The 25,998-nt window shown below is 35.7% G+C and overlaps 1 protein-coding gene across 1 annotated transcript; it reads left to right on the forward strand.

Annotated features, from left to right (window-relative positions):
- Window positions 1-20,147: 20,147 nt before the first annotated feature.
- Window positions 20,148-24,813, forward strand: LOC133322572 (histone-lysine N-methyltransferase Set8). Its single transcript, XM_061531553.1, has 2 exons — window positions 20,148-20,455; window positions 22,654-24,813. Exons 1-2 carry the CDS (start codon window positions 20,152-20,154, stop codon window positions 24,789-24,791), a joined length of 2,442 nt encoding a protein of 813 aa, XP_061387537.1. The 5' UTR covers window positions 20,148-20,151; the 3' UTR covers window positions 24,792-24,813.
- The last annotated feature ends 1,185 nt before the right edge of the window (window positions 24,814-25,998 follow it).

The following is a 25,998-nucleotide window of genomic DNA, read 5'->3' on the forward strand; positions in this document are numbered from 1 at the left end:
AACATGGGACCACAATTTTCTATATAAAAATCACATGCTTTATTTTTTCTATAGCAAAAATCACAGGCCTACAGGACTGTTTTTTTTTTTTGTATAGAAGATCATTCACATTACTGCATTTTTCCTACAGGAAAAAAATTGCAGGACCACAGGACTGCCTTTTTTCTTTGGAAGAAAATTTTATAGAAAAAAGATCCACTCAGGACTGTATTTTTTGTAAAAAAAAATAATAGTCCCAAATTTTTCTATAGAAAAAAATTGAAGGACTGCAATTTGTATAGAAAAAAAATCACAGTACCAAAGGACTGTTTTTTTCTATAGAAAAAATTCACAGTGCTATCTACCGTCTTTTTTGTATAGGAAAAATTCACAGGACTGTCTTTTTTCTACAGAAACAAATTCATAGCACCACAGGACTGTCTTTTTTTCTATAGAAAAAAATTCACAGGACTGTCGTTTTTTTAGAAAAAAAAATACAGTCGAGGGGGTCTATGATTTTTTCTAAGAAAATATTTCATAGTACTGTCTTTTTGTCTATAGGAAGAAATGCATAGGGCCAAAGGACTGTTTTTTAAATATAAATATAAAAAAAAACAAATTCCTGCGAATTTGTTCTATAGAAACAAATTCACATTTTTTTGTTCTATAGAAAAAAAATTCACTGGACCACAAGACTGTCTTTTTTCTATAGAAAAGAATTCGCAAGACCACAGGACTGTATTTTTTCTATAAATAAATTCGAAGACCCTCAGGACAATATTTTTTCCTCTATAGAAAAAATACTGTTCATTTTTTCTAGCGAAAACATGTACAGACCGTCATGTCTGTATTGTTTTTGTATAGAAAGAACCAAATTAAAACCAGTGAGCGGAGCAGTATAGTCGGACGGGGCCGACTATACGATGCCCTACACAACTACCACGAACTCTAACTTTCTGAGGAGTCTGAGTAATATTCCGTGACATTTGCCCCCTCTTGTCCGATTAGAGGTCAACAACACCTCTTCCTTACTTTTTTCGAATATTCAGTACAGTCCTTCTAATTACTTGTCCAGATTACCTTCACGGTGGATTGTGTTGTGATTTTCGGATTATACTCGACTCGAAAACACACAAAAAATTAAGTTTTTGGTCCATTTCATCCCAAAATTTTAATCTGATCATCACGGAAAATTGTAGGCGTTTTTCTTGACCATAACTGGAACTTCATGAAAAATTTCAAAGCCATCAACGCGATATTTCCTCCTCTAATGTGGTAATGGGTTACTAAATAATATCTGAATGCGTAAGCACCTGTAAATATTTGACTGTAACTTCCACATCTGAGTAGATACATCACTATATTTGGTATCAATTTAAAGGCCAACCACTCCTCTTGGATATGCTATCAACTCCTCGGGTCTACATCTTCCATGAGTAAATATATATGCCATAGAATACAAATTTTGTCATTTTTCACACAAAAGTCAGGGTCCATTTGACCCACTAAATATTGATCGATCTTTATCAAAACATGCATGCTTATTCTCTGGCCCGATCCCCTTCTCCATGCAAAAATTCGCGGTGTTTGGGCCATAATTGCGGCCTCTGGAGCGATCAGAAAAACCGACAAAAATAATGTTTTTTCCATTTCATCCCCTAAATATTAACCGATCTTTTCCAAAAACAATAGGGGTCTTCATTGGCCAGAACCCATCCTACATGCAAAATTTCGTGAAGATTGGTCCATAACTGTGGCCTGTATCGTGTTTACAAATTAAATGGACAGACGGACGGACGGACACACATGTCTAGATCGACTCAGCTAGTCGAGATATGACAATCGGTATACTTGAAGGTGGGTCTAGGACCAATATTTCGCGGCGTTACAAACATTTGGGGCTGCAGAAAGCTATAATACCCTGACAACATAGTTGTGTAGGGTATAAAAATCACAGTTCGAATCACGAATCTAATTTTTTCTATAAAAAATCACACTTTCGCCGGTCATTATTTCCTTATGTAAAAATTAAAGAACCACAGAACTTTTTTCTATATAAAATATCGCAGATCTGCCTTATTTCTATATAAAAAATCACAGGTCCTCATGACTGAAAAGAAAAGCAATCACAGATCCTTAGGACTGAATATTTTTCCATAGAAAAAATCGCTGGCCCTCGGGATTGTAGTTTCTCTAAAAAAAAATGTCAGGCCCTCAGGATGAGGTTCTGTAGAATGACTTTTTATAGAAAAAATTGTAACTGTATTTTAGCCATGGAAAAAAATCCCCATATAGAAAAAATCCAATTAAATCTATTTTATTTTCCTCTAAATAATATTACAATCCAAATTATGTTATTTCATTTTTCGAGCAATGACTGATGGGTTTTTCGATCTCCCTCTCCGCCACGCTGTCGACTCTGAAGTGTTCGGAACGTTTACTTTAAACATGTAATTTGCAAGCACGTAATGTAGCGTCAAATAATTTCACTCTTTAGGTGCTAAATCAAGCCGAAGATGTGGCTGTATCTGCTGTGCCGAACTATTCCCAAACGTCTCACTCCCAATGGCAAGTAACAGAGCAAGGTGATGGCAAAAATCAGTATTCCATTTGTTAAATTGCAATTCACGTGCTTTGTAGCATTTAAGAAATTGTTTTTGCCATATCGTTCCCTTTATATCCACCAATATCTAATGGAGGCAGTGGTGAGTAATAACATCTTTATTGTTGTTGTATATCTTAAGTTTTTTGTTTTTCGAACAGAAAAAAATTGTATCATTTAGTAAATAAAAATAGAAGAAGAAGACGACATATCACATATGTAACTCACGTAATTTAAGCAATGGGGGGAATACATACAAACATTGATATGTAGGTATGCTTGTGTGTACGTATTTGCGAATATTGGCGTTTTAGTTTAAATTACATTAGTTGATTTTTCTCTCCGCCTTCTTCATGATTGTCGTTTTCGTCACACTTGTTCATCATAAGAATTCCTCCTTCTTCCCCCCGTTTGGCGTTTGACGCATTTTGTGGTGAATTGATCGGGGTTATTGCGGTATGAGGTTTGATGTTCGTTCATTCGGTGGTTTACCTTCATGCCTTTTTTTCTACTTTTTCACAATAGCATAGGTTTGTCTGTCAGTTGCTATCACACCTGAACGCAGGTAAATGCCTATCTATTTCCACACACTAATCATTTTTCATCATCATCTCAGGCTGAGTTTTATGTTTTCTTTTTGTCATTTAATGTTCTTGTTTTGTGTCGCGGAATTGCAGAATTTTGCATTCACAATCTTTAATACATGTATATCATACAGTTTATAGAAAAAAATTTACATACCCTCAGGACTGTCTCTTTTCTTTACAAAAAAATTTCGTATGACCACAGGACTATCTCTTTACTATAGAAAAAAATTACAGACCCCACAGGACTGTCGTTGTTCTATAGAAAAAAATTCACAGACCCTCAGAACTGTCTTTTTTTCTCCAGGAAAAAATTCTCGGACCATCAGGATTGTCTTTTTTTATATACAATTCACAGAAAAATGACCGAGCTGGATCATTCAGAACCGTATATTACTATATAGACACAATTTACAGAACCGCAGGACCGTAGTTTTTCTATGTAAAAATCACAGAATTTCTATTCTGCCTTTTTTCTACAGAAAAGAAAAACATAAAAAAAGATGGACCTTTTTTAATATAGAAAAAAAGTCACATACCATTAGGAGGGTTTTTTCTATAGAAAAAAATCACATAACATTAGGTCGGACTTTTTCAATAGAAACCAAAATTCAAAGACCACCAGGTCAGATTATTTCTGTCGAAGAAAAATCGCTGAGCCTCAGATCTGTGTTATTTTTTTTCAATAAAAAAATCAGGTATTTGTTTATTCTATAGACAAAAATTCACAGACCCACAGGACTGCATTTCTTTCTAAAGAAAAAAATCACAGACACCAATGTCAATATTTTTTCTATATAAACAAATTCAAAAGACTGTTTTTTTCTCTACGAAAAAAAATTTTTAGAAAAAATCACAAATCCTCAAGACTGTGTTTTTTCTATAGAAAAAATCACAGATTTTCTGGTCTGTGTTTTTTCTATAGAAAAAATCACAGCTCCTCAAGACTTTGTTTTTCTATAGAATAAATCACAGATCCTCCGGACTATGTTTATGTTGAACTCCCAGATTGGAACTATGGCAAATTTATCCTTTTGGGTTATTAATATATATCCTCCAAGGGCTTTCACAGAAATAGTCCTAGCTCTTGGCCCATTTCCCACCTCCTTAGAAAAAAATCACATATCCTCAGAAAAAATTACAGACGTCTGTGTTTTTTTCTATTGAAAAAAAATCTCAGACTCTAAAGGTGTGTTTTTCTATAGAAAAATTCTTAGAAACTCAGGTCCGTTTTTTCTATAGAAAAAAATTCTCAGAACCTCAGGTCTGTGTTTTTTTCTATAAAAAAATTCTCAGGCTCTCAGGTCTGTGTTTTTTTTTCTGTAGAAAAAAATCTCAGGCCCTCTTTTGTTTTCTATAGAAAAAATTATCAGGCCCTCTGGTCTGTGTTATTTTTTCTATCAAAAAATTGACAGACCCTCAGAGTTGTAGTTTTTTCTCATACGCATTTCACAATAGGCCTTTTCTCTACGGCTGATTATTAAATCTATGCAATTATCCGGAGAAAAATGAATTTTCCATAAATATATACTTGAATATTTTCATATTTTTTCATTTCCTTTTTATGTTAGTTTTCAAAATCTCACAAAAGAACCCAAGAAGAAAAAACCTAACTCCAATCCGTACCTTCTATGACTTGTCATTCTGGCTAACACTTAACTCAAAAATTAGCAAACAAACGAACAACAAAAATAGCGAAAAAACAATTCATATTCATTCATTCATTTCACTTAAAATCATTTGCTGTTGTAGTTTTTGTTGTTGCTGCCACAGCTTTTTGGCTTTATTCTCTTCATCAAGTTGAGTGCGTACTTTTGGTCATATACATACATATATACCAACATACATATATACACATATAAGTTGTGGAATGTTTTGTTTTCCACGCTGAGTTTTTCCATCCATCATGAGCTATACACGCTCATACATACATACATTGATGGCGATGAATTTCCAAGCTGGAGATGTTGATGAGAATGGTGGTGGTTGAGGTTTTGTTTTCATCTTAATTTTTCTTTTTTTGTTCTTCTCAGTTTTCAAGTACTACGAAAAGAAGCAACGACAAAATGTGAAGAGGTACTCATTCATTTCCCCATTCTAAAATTGCAAAATTTGCTCTATTCTTTTATTAAATATGGTAACTAAGGAAAACAAACATAAATATATACAAACAATTGTTGCGTGTATATATATGTGTGGATAAGTTTGTAATTGCAGGCATTGGAATCAGAATGATAAAAAATATCATCATGATGTGGACGAAAAAGATCATAATTTTTTGCAGTTCTGTAAGGAGATATAAAATGGATTCAAGAGCTAGAAGTAGTAGTTGCTGATATTCCTGTCAAAGCCCTTAGCGGGTATATTAAGATTCCAAAAGGACAAATTTGCCATAGGTAATGTCCTGGAATTATGTTCTGAATAATATTTTATATCTCAGTTTGCGACTATGGCAGGTTATTGTTGAGATGACATGTCTGAAGTCAAATCGAGTAAGAGTACTTTTGTAAAACATATCACAGGCTTAACATGTGAAGACAATAAGTCTATACTTTACAATTTTACGGGAGAGACAAAAAACAGCCAGCTAATATTGGATTTATAAATACTGAAAATTTTGACCATTTGAACAATGTTTGAAAGAAATATTGCGATGTGCAAAGTTTGGATGAAATCAGTTACTCCCTTTGGGAGTTATCTTGCGCACCAGCCGGCTGAACATTTGTAAATTGACTCCAATTTGTCTGATACGAATTTGGTTCAAAGAAACATAGGGGATATAAAACCAATATTACGATGAATCACATTTTTGCTGTATCCAAAAATATATACCCTCATTGAGAGTACCGAGTGAGTGGATATTTGGATTGAGCGCGGGAATATGTGCATAAATAATTTTTAAAAATCATGAAAACAAACGAACCATGAATGAATTGAATAAAAATTTCAATGAGACACTTTTTTGAACCAACAACAATTATATGCCCTTGTTAGTCATAAGGATAATGGTATATATAGCAAACAAAAACTGCTTAGACTTTCAAATTTGTATCCGGACCCAGTCTTTTATCCTAAGCTTACGACTAGTAGACTAATAATTCACAGTCCCACAGGACAATCTATCCTGTAGAAAAAATGAGGCGCCATTAGTACTACATAGAGATCCGTAGAGCTATATTTTTCTGCAGAAAAAAAAATCAGAAGTCCACAGACACACATTTTTTTTATAGAAAAAAACACAAGTAAAAACGATGTTAAGTTTAGCCTTGCCGAACTTTTTATACCCTCCGCCGCCTTGACGATGAAATTAAAATATCTAAAATAAATGGGGGCTCCTAGGGGAATACTCATGTTTTGATAGCCAAATTACAGCGAGTTTGGTTAAAAACGTATCCCCAATTCCCGAAAATACCGAATATTGATGGGATTCTAGCAATGCCAGTGCAACATGTCAAATATTGCCATCTCTATCTCCGGTGATTATTTCGCTGTGATGCAAACGGAATTACAAATTTAATATCCACTCCACCTTAGATATTCTCAGAACTATATTTTTCTATATAAAAATAAGCCCTCAGGACTACATTTTTGTGTAAAAAAGATTCAGTGGCCCTTAATACTATATTTTTTCTACAGAAAATATCAGAGACAATATGGATTACCTTTGTTCTCGGGCCTATATTTCACAGGCTTCAATATAGCTTAGCCAGTCCCTTATGACTCGGTCTACATTCAATATACTAACGATTAAAAATATTAAGTAGAGAAGCTCCTGGCCATAGTGTTCAATAGCAATTCATTCAGAAAGCTAAAACAATCAAATTTCTTATTTTAATTAAGAATTAGGTAAGACTTAAATAACGAAAAATCCTTCTTTTCGACGTCGGGCATGATTACCGATCACTGGAACATCTGATTATAATATTCCAACGGCATTCAAAAATGTACATATCTGGATCTGGTATGAAGTAGGATTATTAACATCGCATGATAAATTGTAGTGTCGGATTTGGGTATAAAAACTAGATTGTCAGGCAATTCTGGCTAAATAGAGAAAATCAGGAAGTCCCACTTTTAACCTAAGAAACTCACCTTGACATTCTCATATCTGCACATACTCCAGTTTTCAGTTTCCGATCAAAATTGACAGTATCAATTTTTGTACATCTTTTACCAACCTGAAATTGAATCTACTGGAAATATCACAAATATGAGTCCCGATGTGATTTTTACTTTCAATCGATGTGAACATTTGAACATGGACTTAATTAGTTTGAGAATATTATATTTTCTTCTGTGTATTACGAACCGACCCCGTCGAATTTGTGTCAAATTTCTTTAAAAAATGTTCTTTCAAATTTTTGGCTAAAGCAGATCAGTTTCACAACTATGTCCATACGCACATCCAAAATTCATCCTCCCCTCTACCAAAGAAAAGAAAACAAATAAATTGGAGAGGGCTAGCAATAAAAACGATGATAAATCTACATATGGATGATTGGAATTCGTATGCTCGAATAAGAAGAACGGCATAACAGGCTATTCACAATCTAACGGCAATCCACACAACCACCCACTCTCTTTGTACACTAACAACAGCAACAACAAAAACCATATCGGGCACCCAATAACCCAAAAAGTATCCCTTACAAGAGTATTTTTGTTGTTGTTGGTGGTTTGTCTTTTGTTAGTGTTGGGGGTTTTTATTGACGTTATTGCTTTCGAGCCTCTTGGTTGATGATGCACATGTTTATAATGTAGTTTGTTGTTGTTTTTGTTTTTCATGTAGTTGTGGGTAAATTGCGCGAAACTCGATTAGTGTTAAAATAATAAAATACGAGCAGCAGCAACCAACGAAGAAGAGCAGCTACACAACGGCGATGGGTTCGCAACACAAAACACAAGTTGTGTTGTTGTTTTTTCCAATTGGAAATTTGCGTGAAATTCAATTTACGTTCCTAATTGGATTCAAAAGGCAGCAACAAACAGCAAGAGCAACCCAACCAGCCAGTCATCAAACCAACGACCAAGGCAGGCAAACAATCAACGATGAAGGAACGAGCGAGCGACCGAGCGAACCATTGAACACCACCACCAGCAACCACAACAACAAGAATTGGTTAAAGGAATAGAAACATCAGCATTAACAGAGGAATACTACAGCTAACCACCAGGTCCCCCTTTAGTACCAATACCACAACAACACCACAACTAAGGCAATCACCTCCATCACATTATACATCCAGTCCCATTCGGGAGACCTTTATTACCAATATTATCACTGTGTACAAAAGCAGGCAACAACCAACAGCAATGAGTGATCCATGCATAGAGTCAGTCAGCCAGCCATTCAACCAACCATCCAGCCACACATCAACATCCATTCATCCATCCCAGCCAGTCAGCCAGCCAGCAAAGTTCTCACACAACGAGGTCAGTGTCATAATTGTGGTGGTAGACATTCTGGTTTTATGCTCCATTGCCTGGCATGACATAACCCTGATAATTTTCGTGTTGAACTTTGGCAGTTAAATGATGTGCAAAATTTTAAAAATATCAAAGATGAAATTCATGTTTTTTTTTTTAAATAATAAATACAACAAAACGCTGTATTTATGGAGGCCAAACATACATATGCGTGTATGTAAATATCAAGTGGCTTATGCGGATGATGCATCATGACTAAGTTAATCGTTAAAAACAAACCACTAATTCACAATTTTTATTTGTTTTCTCCTCATGTTTCTAAATTCTATTTTTTACGAGAGTGGATTTTGAATGTTGAGGGAAAAAACAATAAAAGAATTGAATTTTAAACCCCTTTGGAAAAGTGATTGTCAAAAAATAGATATTTGGATTTTGGAAAGAAAGATTTCCACAACCCATAGGAGAACGTTCTGGAACTTCATCTGGAACTATACGATAAAAAAGTTGCATAAAACTATGCGAAATAAAGTTGTTAAGTTCGGTCGGACAGAACTTTTTATAGCCTCCACTATAAGGTAGACATCTCGAAATAACTAAAACCGATCTGAAAATGAACTGTCATGTTAAATTGGCTGCCAAGAGAAAACTGAATTCAAAACTGCACACTCAAGTTGTAAAATTGGGCTAGGACCATAAAAAACCCTGGGAATGGAAACATATTCCTAAATTATGTAAACTCTTTCATTTCATCAACCTTTCTTTGTTCTTTTCTTACATCGTATTTTACCAACCGAACTATTTAATACTGGTGGTCAGATGCTGGTAAGGAGCATGAACCAGCTGATTATTACAATTTGACTAGAGAAATGCATGCCTAACGATTGAAACCTTAGCATTATGTGTTCCGTGAACAAAAAGGAGACAGATCGATATGTGCCAACTATAGAGGATTAAGTCTCCTTTCCATCGCATATAAAGTGCTATTCAGCGTACTGTGTGAACGACTGAAGCCAATGGTCAATGAAATTATTAGACCATACAAATGCGGCATCAGACCTGACAAATCCACCATTGACCAGATTTTCACTCTGCGCCAAATCCTGGAAAAGTCCCACGAAAAACATATTGACACATTTCACCTATTCGTCGACCATAACGCCGCATTCGACAGCCCTATCCACTCAGATGTATTTAAAGCCGTGTCTGCGTTTGGCATTCCTGCAAAATTAATACGGCTATGCAGGATAACTTTGAGTGGCAAAAGGTCAGTAGTGAAAGTTGGAAAGGACCTATCGGAGCTCTTTAATACTGAACGTGGATTCCGACAAGTTGACAGTTTGTGACCTTTTTAACATCCTGCTGGAAAAAAGTCATACGAGAGGCAAAGGTGAACAGAAATGACACTCTCAACACATGATACTCGCCTACACCGATGACATCGATATAATGGGTCGAACATTGAGAGCGGTAACAGCCACCTTTGAACAAAGGAATCTGCCAAAGTGGGTCTGGCGAGAAGACCAAGCTCTTGGTAACAACGCGCAAGAAGTCCAGTAGACTCGGACCAACTGTGGAACGTGAAAACTACAGCTTCGAGGTAGTCAAAGATTTTATATACCTTGGTACCGCCATAAATAAAACTAAACACATCAGTTTTGAAATTCGGAGGAGGGTAGTGTTGGCCAACAGATGTTACTATGGTCTGAGTAAGCAACTCAAAAGCAAAGCCACCACCCGCCAGAACCAAACTCAAACTCTTGGAGTGTTTGAGAAAAAAATTCTCCCGAAGATTTATGGACATAGTCAGACAGATCGAGCTGCAGCGTGGCCTTCCCCACTCAGAAGGGGAAAGCCATGAATCCGATGTAAAGATCAAATAAAAAACAAAATCACGGAATATGGTTTTTCAAATTGGATGAGATGCGCACGAGGACCGACGCGCATGGCAATCTTTTTTAAGCTCGGCTTATGAAGCAACCATTCTGTCACAAGCCAGCTAAGTAAGTAATAAGACAAGTAAAAAAGTCGTTAAGTTTGGTCGGACTGAACTTTTTATAGCCTCCAATATGAGGTGTACATTTCTAAAAAAACTATCTAAATTTCTACTGTCTTGGTAAAATGGAAACTGCAGACAGTCAGATTGTAAAATTGGGCTAGGATCATAAAAAAGCCCGGAAATGACTCGGAGTTGTGTGTATACAAAATCATCTTATTAGGATAACTTATTTCCATAATATACGATTCCAAAACTTACTTTGCTAGCTTGTGACAGAACTTTCGTTCCATAAGCCGAGCTTAAAAAAGATTTCCAGACGCGTCGGTCTTTTGCTTAGTTTTCCCAATTTGAAAGACCATATTCGGCAATGTTGTCTTCCACTTGGTCTTTCCATCTTATACGTGGCCTACGGAACCAAAACTATGCATTTAAATTTCTTTTCAATGTTGTGTTCAGTCTTGCATTTTAAACCGACTAAATCTTGAAGGGGCTGCCCTATGTCCCCTATAACCAGTGTTGCCGAAACTTTGTTGTCAAGGTGAAGGATTTGTACATAGTCCTCATATTAAAGTACTCCTCTATCTTCTTTATATTGAAGGTTTTAGACGCATTCTCTGGATTTTTGTAGGGTAGGATATATTAATGCTACCAGTTTTGTACATAAATATGGCGTCCTTTTTAGGTTTAGAACCTTTTCCCGCTGTAGTGGCTGTAATTAAAAAATATGTTTGCAAAATTTTCCAATGTAGGTCCATCACTCTGGAGTGGCTAGATTTGGCATTCCGGATTCCCGGTGAATGTTTCCGATTTAGGTTCATGCTTTGCCCAACCATATTTGGAAAAAAATTTAATACACTCCACATGGTGCAAGGTATAAAAAGTTCCGACCGATTGAACTTTAAGACTTTTTTACTTGTTTACATATGTGCTGACACTTTTTAACACTGGAAAATCAAACTCATATCATCATATGAAAATTTGAATATAAATCGAAATGATACCCAAAATTTTAACAAATTTCAGAAAAAAATAAAAATGCTAAAAAAAAGTGCTAGGTGCTAGATCACTTTTTTGGTGCTAAACGAGTTTGAAAACACTGCCTATAACCCAACGAAATCTATATTTTAGGATATGACAAAATCGCCAAAGAATTCCGGTGTATTTGCATTTAATACACACTTCATCTTATGGTGGGTGGAGTGTAAAACAATAACAGGCAACCCAACACCATGACCACGATTTTAGGACCAAATCAATTTCTTTGAAATCTTGAATCTTAAATCGACCAAATCTCAAAGGGCTGCCTTATGTTCCCGATAACCTAACGCATTCTATATTTTAGGTATATTTAGGTCTTCTTGAAAGCAGTAGTTTATTTGAATATACTTCGCAGTAATGAATTTTGGGTTTCCTGAGTGCCAGATGCGACAATATTGCTTGTGGGTGTAGCCACCGAGATGGAAATGAGCCTCATCTATCAAGATGATTTTTTCGATGGCATCAGCAAAGACACGATTGTGGAGTGTCCAATTTCAAAAAAACGTCCAGAAATTGATAATTCAAATTTTTGTTCGAGACATTAGGTTGCAGCAGCAATATTCTCAGATGTTCTTAAACGACGAGTTCAGGTTTGGTTCGTCACGTCACTAACTTTTCTCAACAGCACAAATTTTTTCTACCAATTTTTTATTAGGTATTCGACAACATGATTCACAAGGATCATCGAATGTTACAAACTATGACTACAATATGTTCACCATTTTTATACCCTCAGCTTTATGGTTAATGAAGGTACACGACAAAAATCTGACTCGTCGAAATATTGTTGTTAGAACCCATGTTTCTTTGGACCAAATCCGTTTCAGAAAATTTGAAGTCGATTTACAAATGCCCGTCCGTCATGCAAATTGAATAACCGATTTGATCAACAAAAATCCGAAACCTATTTAATAAAAACCTGTGTGTATTTCCCAAGTCCTCCGTAGGCTGAAGGTATATATCTTTAGATTAGCGATCGGAATACTAAAAGGTCTAGGACCAATAATTCGCGGAGTAACAAACTCTTCGCGACATACAAACACTTTAGTTTTTGAGTAATTGCAATTTTAAAGCGAATTTACAGTAGTTCAATTATTACAATGTAGTAATCCATTTAACTTAAATATCTCGATATTTAACCAGGGATTAACAAAATTAGTGTACCCACCATTCGATCCCATACAGAAGGACGTAATACAAATATTTGCTTCAGTCCGCCCATTGGTATTTCCTAATCTTTTCTACTAGTTCGTGGTGTTTGGTTTGACAACAGTTTGGTGACCTTTAAATTACTGGCCTCCAATTGATCTCATTTACACCTCACATTGACTTGTATATTCTAATTCTAACAGACAAATAGGTAAGTGAAAATTAAAGAAAACCTTAAAAATTAGCATTTGACCAACAGAAATAGCACACGGAAAACAATTGCCGTCTATTTTGAAACAAACATGTTAAAGATACCACTAAGAAAATCCATTTAGTAAATCAAAAAACACTGACACACACCCACGCACATACATACACTTACACCTACACACACACACAAATTTCTGTCACCAAATTTTCGCACAATAACAGTTACATATTTAAATTAAAGAATATTTTCTCTGGCTGTTTAGTTTTGTTTTCCCTTCATCTGTGACATTTTTGGCTTGTTTAGTTTTGCACACAAAATACACTATATTGATGGTGTTTGAGAGAGGGGAAGCAAAACAAAAATACTGTTGAAATTACTATGATTTGCCTTCTGAACTTACCTTTATTTCATTCGTTTTGATGAACAATTCTTGTTGGTTCTTTTGGTTGTTGTTATTTGTTTGCTATAAATGTCGGGGGTATGGTTGTTTGTTGCTGTTGTTACTTTTGCTTGATTTGTTTTTGTTATGCTGTGTTGTGTTGTTGTTATTATTGTTTTTTTTTTATTTTATTTCAAACTAGTAATAACTTCGCATTCTGCTTCTTCTTATTCTTCTTTTTGTGATTCTTCTATTCCAACTGTAAACCTGTTTTAAATCAACAAACGGCAAAAACACACACACAAACTCTTCTCTTCTCTTACTAAAAAACACAACAGCTCAGAGACTGCAGAGTGCTGATATTCATGGGCAATGAAACACGCACACACATGCACACACACACTACACTGTATAGAATTTACTGTGTGCCGTTTGTTACACATGCAAACACACAACTGCACAATATTTATAGTATAGCTGCTGGCTGGCTGACTAGTAGTGGGTTTTTTTGTTGGCCACAACTGATGTTAGCTGGTTGAGGAGGCTGCTTCTTCTTTTACTTCTGCTTTACCTTTGCCCATATTTTGTTGTACACTACAACTACACTGGCAACAACTACATATTCACGAAAGCGCCGCACACAAATATTCACACGCAAAGCCCAACCACTTGGCCACACTTTACAACACTAAATAATAAATTTACACAAAAAATACAAAGAATTTAATTTTATTTCTTGATTATATTTTATAATTATTTAATTTATTTCCTTTTTTAATTTAATTTAACTTTATTTCTTATTTTATTTTTGATTTACGCCAAGAATTTTGTTGGGATATTTGTTGCTTTACTTATGGCTCTGCTTCTTCTTCTGCACAATTTTTTTTTTTTTTTTGTTAAACACAGTTTACGGAGGATTGATGACTGCTTATTTTTTTGCTTATATTTACACTTGATTCCACACACACACTCTCAAACAATTGAACTTAAAATATATTATATTTCTTGATTTCTTTTCTATTTCGCTTCTACATCTAAATTTCTAAATTATCAACATCATTTTCATTGTGTGAATTTTTTTTCTTTATTTATTTTTATTGTGATTATTTTTTGCTCATCACGACATCCGCCGCGTTTTTCACGTTTAACGTTTGCCTGCGTTTGATTTGTTTTCGCACTAACAACCGACAACCGCACCGTTACAAATACAAGCATCGACTGTTTTTGAGTTTTCAACATTTCAAAACTGGTTTCATATCGTTGGACGGTCGTTGGTGTGCGTGTTAACTTGTTTTCTTTCAGTTGCTTTTGACTTGACTTTTCGTTTGGCAGATTATAACGTTAACAAACAACCATAGTTCTCTCTCTCTCTCAGTATCTCTTAAAAATAAGAGAGTTATACTCTTAAGTTGTACTGTACAGCTGTTTGATAAAACGGGGTTGCCGCTTTCACCGGCTCAGTGCTGTATTTCCGCTTGAAATGTCATTTTAATAGAGGGTGTTTTAAGTGGAATGTTTACCTTTCTTCCAACTGGAAAAAGTTAATGTCTATTTAATTTTCTGCTATAGAATCATAATTGGAAGCATTAGGGTTACTTTAATTAACTTAAAGGGATGATAATCTCATATGCGTTAGGTTTTGTGTTCATTGAAACCGTAAAATTGTGCACACTCCCCCAGGAAGTTAACACCCTTAAAATAGGCAACACAAGCATTAATTTAGCTAATTATTCACATTCACAAATTTATGCCAGTATTGAAAAATAGTGGGTTTCTGTCTTGGGTAGGGTTGAAATCTCATTAGCACCCTCTCAAGCGATTGGGAGAGGTAGGTTAAAAGTACTTGGTTTGTTTCTTTACTTTAATTCATTAACAGTGGGACGATTTTAGCAAATACATTTTGTATTTTAATATACCTTACACACGTATCATGATGCAATAATAAAGTGGTATATTAGAACGAATTAGTACAAAAACAGCTGTTTTTATTTTGTCATCAAATTTACAGAAGCGAATATTATATGTTTTGCTTCGACCAAGGTATATTTAATAAGGTAGCCGCATCGGCCCAGCTGTTGGACAAATAAATGTCAAAAATGTTGTTGTAATGTTGAACCAAAAAATTAAAAAACAAAATTATGAATGAAAATCTCCGAATTTCGAAGAGCTTTTGGCAATACTTTTATTAATATTTTCTACAAGAATTTGTGTAAAAAAATCTTGTCAATCTGTTTGTTTTGGCAAAATATTTTTGACATATCAAAATACAACAACCGATGTTTGTTGTAGAAATTCGCCGATGCGGCTACCTTGTATATCTACCTTGGCTTCGACAGAAACAAATTGCGGCGAAATTGTAAATATCGACATTAGTTTCGTTCGTTTTCTCAATAATTTGTATAAATTATTGCAAAATGTTGTTCGTTTACCCAAAAGTCCAGGAAAGGGAGTGATCTGAGAGAAAAGATTTGGCAATTGTGTTACTGAGTATTTACAAATTCTTACAAGGAAAATTTTCTTGTACCATCAGCTGATATTTAATCCACTGTTTTGTTAAGTTTTGGAAACAAAAAACAAAATTGTTCTCATGCAAATTGACTGTTTTGGGCATGGTACACTTATTCAAGGTAGGGTAGCTTTTGTCAGAAAGGGGAAAATATACCTCTACCTTATGGGCAATAATGTTAGAATAAATTAAAACAAATGCAACAAGTCATTCTGTTTATTTGACATATTCTTAACATTTTGCCAAAAATGCGAACAATTAATGGAAAGGGGAAAATATACCTCTACCTTATGGGCAATAATGTTAGAATAAATTAAAACAAATGCAACAAGTCATTCTGTTTATTTGACATATTCTTAACATTTTGCCAAAAACGCGAACAATTAATGGAATGTTAGGCTTTCTTTTCAAAATCGAGTTGGGGATATGATTTACATATTGATTCATTCACAAATCACTAATTTCTTCTTAAAATTCATCTCCAAACAATCCATGCCCAAAGATTGGAACCTCAGCATCATTTGTCCCATGTACAAAGAAGGAGGAGCTTCAGACCTGACAAATCCTCCATAGACCAGATTTGCACGCTGCGCCAAGTCCTGAAAAATACCCATGAAAAGCACATTGACACATTCCACTTATTCGTCGTCTATAAAGCTGCAGCATTCGACAGCCCTATCCATTCAAAGGTGTTTAAAGACATGTCTGCGTTTGACATTCCTGCAAAATTAATACGGATATGCATGATAACATTAAATGGGCGAAGGTCAGCAGTTAAAGTCGGAAAGCACCTCTCGGAGTCATTCAATACCGAACGAGGATTCAGACATGTTGACAGTTTGTTGTGTGGCCTTTTTAACATCCTGCTGGAATGGTCATACGTGAGGCAAATGTGAACAGAAATGGCACCCTGTACCCCAAACAACACATGTTACTCGCATACCCCGATGACATCGATATAATGGGTCGAACATTGCGAGCGGTATTAGCCACCTTTGAAAAATTGAGAATGAGTCTGCCAAAGTGAGTATGACAGTAAATGGTGAGAAGATCAAGCTGACGCGCAAGACGTCCAGTAGACTCAGACCAACTGTGGAAATTGAAAACTACAGCTTCGACGTAGTGAAAGGTTTTATATACCTCGGTATCGCCATAAATAAAACTAATGGCATCAGTTTTGAAACTCGGAGATGGATGGTGTTGGCCAACAGATGCTACTATAGTCTGAGTAAGCAGAATAGAAACCAGGTCATACTATTCGTGTTGTTATAAGCGTACTCGACTGTAATTGTTTTCTGTTTCTAATGCCAAATCAGTATATCTTCAAGATGCTGAAAATATTAACACAAAACTTTGTGTTTTTAAAAATGGCCCAACAGGAAATGGCCTCACACATTTGATTAACTCACACTGCTAATTGGGAAAGTTTTTGAAAGCAAATTTTTTCTTAAGAAAATAACTCGTAATTTCCATATGTGATACAAGTAGCAATGACTCATGTTTTTTTTTCAATTTACTTTGGAGATTTCAAAATATGACGTTTTGAAAATAAATATTTCTTATGTTTTGATTAAATGGCGTTGAAATTAGTATTACTGCATCGTTTGTTGTACAATACTTGTTGTTACCTTATATTTGGTATGTTCCCGTACTGCAAGAATCTACTAATTTCTACTATTTTTCGATATCATTAAGTTATCGTAATAAAAATTTAAAAATTCTTGCAGTACGGGAACAGACCAATTATTTTACCGTGACAGAAAGGCAGCCGAGATATACAAACACCAGACATTTTCACAGTGTTCAGCTTTTACATGTGTAATTATACATTACAGAGGATCACCAACGCAAATTGTCTGTTCCCGTACTGCAAGGATCACCAATACAAATTGTCTGTTCCCGTACTGCAAGATTCTACCAATTGCTACTATTTTTTTACAGTACAGTACAGTATAACCCGGTAAAATGTTATAATGTAATTGCCGTTTAAACAAATTTGTTGTATTTGGGGTTCTAATAATGCTCAAGAAATATAAGATAAGCCATTACATCAAGAAAAGTCACAGTTTGGTTCGGTTTTTGATCCGTAGGTGTGATTGGTCCTTACTTCTTCAAAAACGACGACTATTAGTGGAGCATTACGGTCATATGATGACCGATTTGTTGTCTGCTATAGAATACCACTTGAAAAATATATGTTGTTTGAACCATGGTACAAAAATTCAACGTAGGCTGTAGCGACTTGTAATTGTTTTGTGTTTTTAGTGTTTTTATCAAATGAACAAAACAACTATAGTCCACAAGGTAGCGGTGTATTTGATCACACGAGCCATCAACGTCATATGTAATTTTGCATCTGTTAAAAATGAGGTGACAATACATAATTAATATTTTTTGTCCAGGGACCTCTTTATTTTTGTATGTATTTTCATATGAAAACCAAATAAATCAGCTGTTTTGTTTGTCTGGGAAATGAAAATGCATTTCTGATAGAAAATAACTCGACGAATTGAAGTTAAATTGGTGGAAGGAAAAAATTATATAAACATATGGCCTGTTCCCGTACTGCAAGAATCTACTACTTGTTACTACGATAACGAATTTTCCTTTATGATATCGAAGAAAATAGTAAAATCGGGTAGATTCTTGCAATACGGGAACAGACCAATACATATACACGTGTTTTATGTTCACATGTAAAAAATGTATGTAAAGTACAAATTTTTAATTACATACATACAAAATGTCGTATGTACAGAAAAACTGACAGTACATATGATGTTTATGGCTCATGTATATTAAATAACACCGAAATGAAAGGTAATCCGGTAGGAAAATTTTTACCCAGACCCAACTTATTCCGTAGACAATTTACAAAACAAAAATAAATAAAAATATAAGGGATTCTATTACAAATATCTTATAACTACTAAAACACATACATATATGACATGACCTACGACTACAAAATCCAGACATAGGGGGTCTACGATCCAAAACGATCCCAGTCTTACTCGGACAATGTCTGTCACCCCAACCCATTGTGTAAAAGCAGTAGGGTTATACAAAATTCATATATAATAAAGGTATATCAAGTAACATTATTCATTATTTTAATTTAAGATGTTTATTTTAATTATTATAACACAAAAAACACTATAAAATGTACAAAATAATCACGTGATATTTCCACAATGTCGAGTGACATCTATAATTCCATTTACACACTAAACAAATACCTGTTACACCAATGCAACTGTGTATTTCCTCTGACATTTGATTCACAGCATTGAGCTTTTGTATACCTAACCGCATGTCAAACAAATTTAACAGCCATCTCTTTTTAGCTGCCAACAAAATAGAACGCTCAAATCACTAACCGTCTCCCTCTAAGTTATATCAAAAAAGAACAACAACAAACAACGAACAAAATAAATTACTTGCATAGAAAGAAAAAATGTAGTTGTAAAAACGCGCGGAAAAGTAATCACAGAGAATACCAAACAATACAAAACCCACAACAAGGAAATCTCAAAACATTTGCCTTAACATTTTTGATAAAAACTTTATACAAACGGCCAGCGGTCCGGCGAAACATTTCCTCCAATCCAATCTCCTACTGGTTGAAACGAAGACGACGACAACGGTGCTTGTTGGTTGGCTTGACACGGGTAGGTTACGTGCGGTTAGAAGCGAGGCAGGTCAGGCGAAAGAGAAATACATTGGCAAATCGACCGATGGAATGGAAATAACAAAAAGACCAGAGTGAAGAATAGTGTAATTAATGATGAACACAAAAATAAAAAATGAGAAACAACAACAAAGAAAATAAAAACATTTCGAAAAGAAGGAAGTTCTATTAAAAATTTGTTCAATTCTCCCATTTCAGATTTGGGCGGAAAAATAATCTGGCGAGACATCGGCAAAACTAAAGACTATTCTTTGTGAAGAAGAAAATCCTACGCAAGTTTTTTAATCATCATTGCCATCAGACGTTATTGTGATAGAAAAGATTTTCTGGCGGTCTATTGCTGCTGTTGCGGATACGCGGTAACACAAAGTCAAAACTGACGTTCCATTGTCATTGTGGCGACGATCAAAAATTGTCCTCAACTACATGTTTGTTGCATTGTTGTGATTGATATTTTTATATGATTGTTACTACTTCGTGATTGGAATTACCACAAATTCTCTAGACAGAATTTCCGTAGAGCGGCAGTGGTGGTGGTGGTCGTGCCCATACTTATCTCTACTGACAGCCGTAGTTACACATAGACAAAATGGTGCGCCGACGTACGCGCGCCTGTGCCACTTCCAAGGCGCCTGTTGAACTCATGGCAAATGGTGGCTCTGCTGCAGCTGTCCTGGCCAATGCCGCCCAACTGCTAGAGGACCAATACTTTGCCAGTCCCAAAAGGAAAAATTGCAAAGCGGAAGAATCTGCCTGTGATGAAGGAGGTCGTAGCAGTGCCAGCTCATCTCCGACAACAATTCAGACCGAAAATGCTATTGCTCACAACAGAACTAAACACAAATCGACCAGTCCCAATAAAGGGAAGGGTGGCATAAATGGGCGCACAATTGGTAAGTTTTGTGGATTATCAACATAAATGCTTTATAACTGGTACATATATTAGTATTGTCACTCACACAGAATGATGTCGTGCAGCCATCAACCAAACCCGCCATCACCACAATCATTAAAAGATTGTCTCAGTGCTTGTGGTATATCATTACTACTAGTTGCAACGAATGCCATAACCTCAATCTTTTTTTGTATTGACTTTTGACTTCGCTTGGATAGAGGGGAATACGATTCGTGTGTGAGTGTGTCAGTGGATGTGTGTGTGTATTGTTTGTATGGAAGTGTATATTCGCGTTTGTTTCTAAACATTGCAACAGTCGAAACTTTTTCTTCTACAAAGAGCTACACAAAAGAATGCAGAAAGCTCTGCAATTTGGTAGTTTTTTCGACGATTGTTTTTCTGTGTAAAAAATTCGTAGTTCAAAGCCTGTTTTTGTTATTTTTGTTAAAAGTACAAAAAAGTTGTTAATATTAATAATTGCTGTTGTAGTTTATTACAGGAAGATACTCTCTGTGAAAAGGTTATCAATTTGCAAACAATTGATGTGTGTACAGTAGATCAAAGTATTCAGCTCTTGCTTGTACATCTGTTATACTAAATGATTGCGCTAGACCATTCCAGTCAGTATGTGTATTTAACCCCTTTGTCTAAGCGTAAAAAAATGGTTGGTAAAGAAAAAATTACATCATCCTTGACGAGATCGTTTGATTCGAGAAGAGAAACGAATGATTTTGGGAGTTCTTGACTGCAGGGCATTTTTTTTTTTCTTTCTGTAACATATATGCCCTTTTTGGCCAGCAAATGTTTGTCAGGACCCTATAAATTATAATATTTGCTAGATCCAAGTCAAATACTACGTCTTTCTCTAGCATTCAGAGACCCATACCTCCTACATGTTTTAACAATTTTATACAAATTGGAGATGAGCCCCTAAACTCAACTGGCTTATTAATTTTGTTCGTATGATATTTGATATTTCTCATTGATTTCCTAATTCTGTTTTATTGATAATTTCCAATGGATATGACTGGTGATATATGTCTGAATGCTATAAAATTCCCATAAGCGACACTAACCGGTTTTATGAATTTTGCCGAAGTTTCCAAAGTACTTGAAATAAATGTATAAGTCAATAGAATGTTCAAATCGTCCCTGTCAAACCTACTCAACTTACGCCAGAAGATCTGTGGCTGTAGCTGCATTTCTTAACTTGGAAACCAGGCCACAAACAGATTGAATCAAACTAGAAGAATCATACGCATATAAATCCGTTAAAACAACAACAAGTCATTCAAAAAGCTAACGCTTTGGGTGACTTTTTTACTGCTGAAATTTTCAACAAGAGGTTTCGAATAGGTGTTCACAAAATTGGCCACCGAGATCATTTGATGTAACACCTTACAAGTTTTTCCACGTGGGCTCCCGTTAATGATCGGGTCAACTTCAATAGTCTAATGTTGATTCGAGACCTCACATATAGAATCTTACTGGCTTTGGCGACGTTAGGGAGCAACTTTGCGATTTGCATATGCAAAGGGCATAGTTCTGTAAGCTTGATCGTGCTGGTTATTCGGCCCATTTTTTTAATCCGATTTTTCGAAAAGAGATACATTAAACTGTGGAGGTAACTTCTCGATGGACAACTGATGGACTGGTCCTCATCTCTATGTATAAATCATTATTTTGAACCAGTAGGTGCCAAAGCTTTTTAAACTCAAATCCATGTTTGAAGAAAAAGCTTGCAAAATTTTGGCCAAAAGTGAAAAGCCTGTAATTATGCCAATTATGTCAAAGATCAACATGTTCTCGTTGCACGCTGTCCTGGGAGTCATTCAAACCATCATATGCAGATTTATTATGTCATTATCCGATACTAAAAAAAGATGTTTAATCTCCACTATAACTGTCCATTTCATATATTTAAATTTATTTTTTAAATGCTGATCTGTTTATCATTTTCTTCAACTATCTGCATAGTCTAAGTTTCTTACATTCACGTCTTGATTTCGGCGAATTATTTCTATATGGCATACATAATAAATATATGCACTTGTTAAGGATTTTCTGAATCCTATATTGAGTGGCTATAGAAGTGAAAAATTATTTCAGATGAATATTCTTTTACATTATTTTTAGACCATTTAAAAATAACCATTTCAAAAAAGTTAACTTTTTTGTATCTATCTTCTTTTGCAGGTGTCCCCCTTGCTACACGCTCCCAAACACGTACCATTGAAAATTTCTTTAAAGCTAATGCTGCCAAACAGAACAAAATCACCAGCTATATGAATGGTCACGATGACTCCAAAAATGCAGATACTCCAAAAACTATACAACAACCATCGCTATCTGCATCGGTAACACCGCCACAAATGACCCAACAACAACAGCAACATATTGAACAGCAAAAACGTCAAATTAACGGTGATCACAACTACCAGCAACAACAACATCAGCATCAACAATTGCCACCCGTTATCAGTCGACGTAGTTTAGATCACATTGTAGTACCACAAGAATTTATATTCGATTTAAGTGAAGACACCAATGACAGTGAACATACCGATATGTCAGATGAGGCTGCTGCTATGTTCCATACAGATAATGATGCCGGGCAAACAACAACTCCAATGACAAATGGCCTTGACTTTACAACACACCGTTCATCACAACGTTCCGATAGTCATTCATCGTCACACAGTAGTTCAAATACCAGTGGCACCGATAACATATTCCTGCAGGAGCCTGTCTTGACTCTCAACGTGGATAAGTCGCCGAATCAAGCCTCGTCCATAGTAATAAACAAAACACTCGAAGTACAACCAAAATTCTCTTCACCAAATCAAGCCAACAAATCACTTGAAGTTCAAGCGAAATTTCCGTCGCCAACCTCTTTATCTGCCTCTGTCCTGCATGGACGCTTTAATCAAATTGTATCGTTAAATACATCGCCGACAAAAGATGTTGCTGGTAGCTATGAAAAGAAATCGATGGAATTGAGTTGTCATGATTATGCTTTATTGATGATGCCCGAAAATGACAATAGTTCCTGCGACAGTGGCGTGGCATTCCATACCACTGTTACCACGACACCACAATGCAATGGCACCACTTCCACAACAGAGGGACCTGTAGATGGTTCTATGCAGACAGTGGTATCGGCAATAGCCTCACCAGCACCAGCTGCCGCAGCAACGAACCGCCGGCGTAAACCAGCAACACCTCATCGCATTGTCTGCTGCCCATCACCAATTAAATCACAGCCAAGAGTTAACTCACCAGCCGGTTCTCCATCGCCACGTAAAATGGCCTCGGCTCTCTCACCTCGCAAGTCACAAAGACACGTAACTACAACCGCCATGGCAGCAGCTGGCGGTGGAGCTGCTGTTGTAACGGCACCCAACAAAACAAGACGAAGACTGAATCCATCGCCTCCTAAAGAACAACAATCTGCCTTAGACGCCGAATCAAATCGACAGGACGATGAGCCCGTTGTTGTTATTGTCGACGATGACCATGACGTTGGCGTCGAAGATGACCATGACGTTGAATGTGAGAATATGGCCGCAAACACAGTCGATATGAAGTTAAACAATCCTCCTCCGCCATCGCTTATGAATGGCAATGTGGGTGCGACGGCGAAGTCTATATTGAATTCAGCCAAACATCCCACAAATCAACAGAATGCCACCAACAATAAGGGGCGAGCGACAAAAGCTCAACACAAAACCAAATACACTGTTCAGAGGCCTCAGCACACAGCTCTCAAATATCAAGCACCCCAGCCGTTGGCCGCCACAAATGGCAATCGTGAAATAAACGATTGCTTCCCGGTGCGGCGAAGTGTGCGCAAAACAAAAACTGCCGTCAAGGAGGAAATGATGCGCAACCTAGAACAGGCGATACTCGAAGAACGCTGTGAAGGCCTTAAAATTGCCTACTTCGAGGGCAAGGGACGCGGCATTATTTCAGAACGACGATTCCAGCGTGGCGAATTCGTCATCGAATATGTGGGTGATCTCATCTCGACCGCTGAGGCAGCTGAACGCGAGAAACGCTATGCCTTAGACGAAAACGCTGGCTGTTATATGTACTATTTTAAGCACAAAAATCAGCAGTATTGCATAGATGCCACAGAGGACACAGGGAAACTGGGGCGTCTGGTAAATCATTCTCGCAACGGCAATCTAGTTACCAAAATTGTGGTGGTCAAACAGAAACCTCATTTAGTTTTAATAGCCAAAGATGATATTGAAGCGGGAGAGGAACTGTGTTACGATTACGGTGATCGTTCAAAAGAATCGTTGTTACATCATCCGTGGTTGGCTTTTTAGGAGATAGTGACAAGACGTTGACGACGACAACAGTCCCAACAATAACAACAAAACATATTGTTAAAACATTTACATTTAGGCGACGATAAATCAATACAATTACAAAATTATTCGCTCTGTTTACACTTTTTTGTTCAAAATTTGTTTTTTTGTAAGAAAGTTCTTAGAACTTGAAAAAGAAAAAAAAGCCACACCACCTGCAACAGACAACAAAACCCCCCTCACATCCACATTATATTGCATATATATACACTGATTCTTTTTTTTTAATTATAATTAGTATTGAACTAGGAGAATATTTTATTTAATATAACGAAAGAAAAAAAGAAGGAATTAATGAAAGTAAAAACACCCCACATACTACCATTCACCACTTAACTAGAATTTTGTTTTAAGTTCGCATACATACATACAGACGAGCTACAGAATAGGCATTTAATTTTTTTTAATTTTGCCTTTTGCAGCTAATAGTAATCATTGTGTTGTCACCCTGTCATAAGCATTTACCATCAACTTCTAATTGCATACATTACATTTTATTTATTTTTTGAAATGGACGGACGTTACTCGAAAATCAATCATTTGGAATTTTCGTTAAATGAAAACTGATGTTTTGAAAGAATAAAATTTGTCATGGAGATAATCATTCAAGAAATTTTAGACACAGAATTTGCCATGTCATGTCATAACATACAATCTCATTATTTTCATTATTGTAAGGTTCTGTGTCTGTCTCTTGAATTTAAAAAAAATATTCGAATCGAATGTTTTTTTTAAATTATCATAAAATAATTTTGTCCTTTAATTGAATTGCTGCAATTCAAAAAACATTTCGAAATGATAAAAAGTAAATAATTTCTATTTTTTGTTTTAAAAGAGATTGAGACTTAATAAAAAAATATATTTGTAATAATGACGATAAGTCGACGTAAATATCATAACCAAATCATTTAAGGACTTGACATTTTCTTTCACCTAGAAATACCGAGCGATTTTCAGTGAAGGTTTGGACAATTTCTATATCCAGCGAACTACAGAAATGCCACAAATTGAATTGAATTTCATAAAAGTATTAACGATTTTCATTAAAAATTGGATGTGGGAGAGCTAAACTTGTTATTCCTTTGAAGCTGAATATCGCACAAATTGTATTCTTATTTTTTTTCATTACAAATGTTCCATAACCGTCAATTTCCAAACTTCCCTG

The sequence above is a fragment of the Musca vetustissima genome, unplaced genomic scaffold (assembly GCF_032173495.1).
Source record: "Musca vetustissima isolate MV318-11 ecotype Yass unplaced genomic scaffold, APGP_CSIRO_Mvet_v1 utg14177, whole genome shotgun sequence".
Classification (NCBI taxonomy): domain Eukaryota; kingdom Metazoa; phylum Arthropoda; class Insecta; order Diptera; family Muscidae; genus Musca; species Musca vetustissima.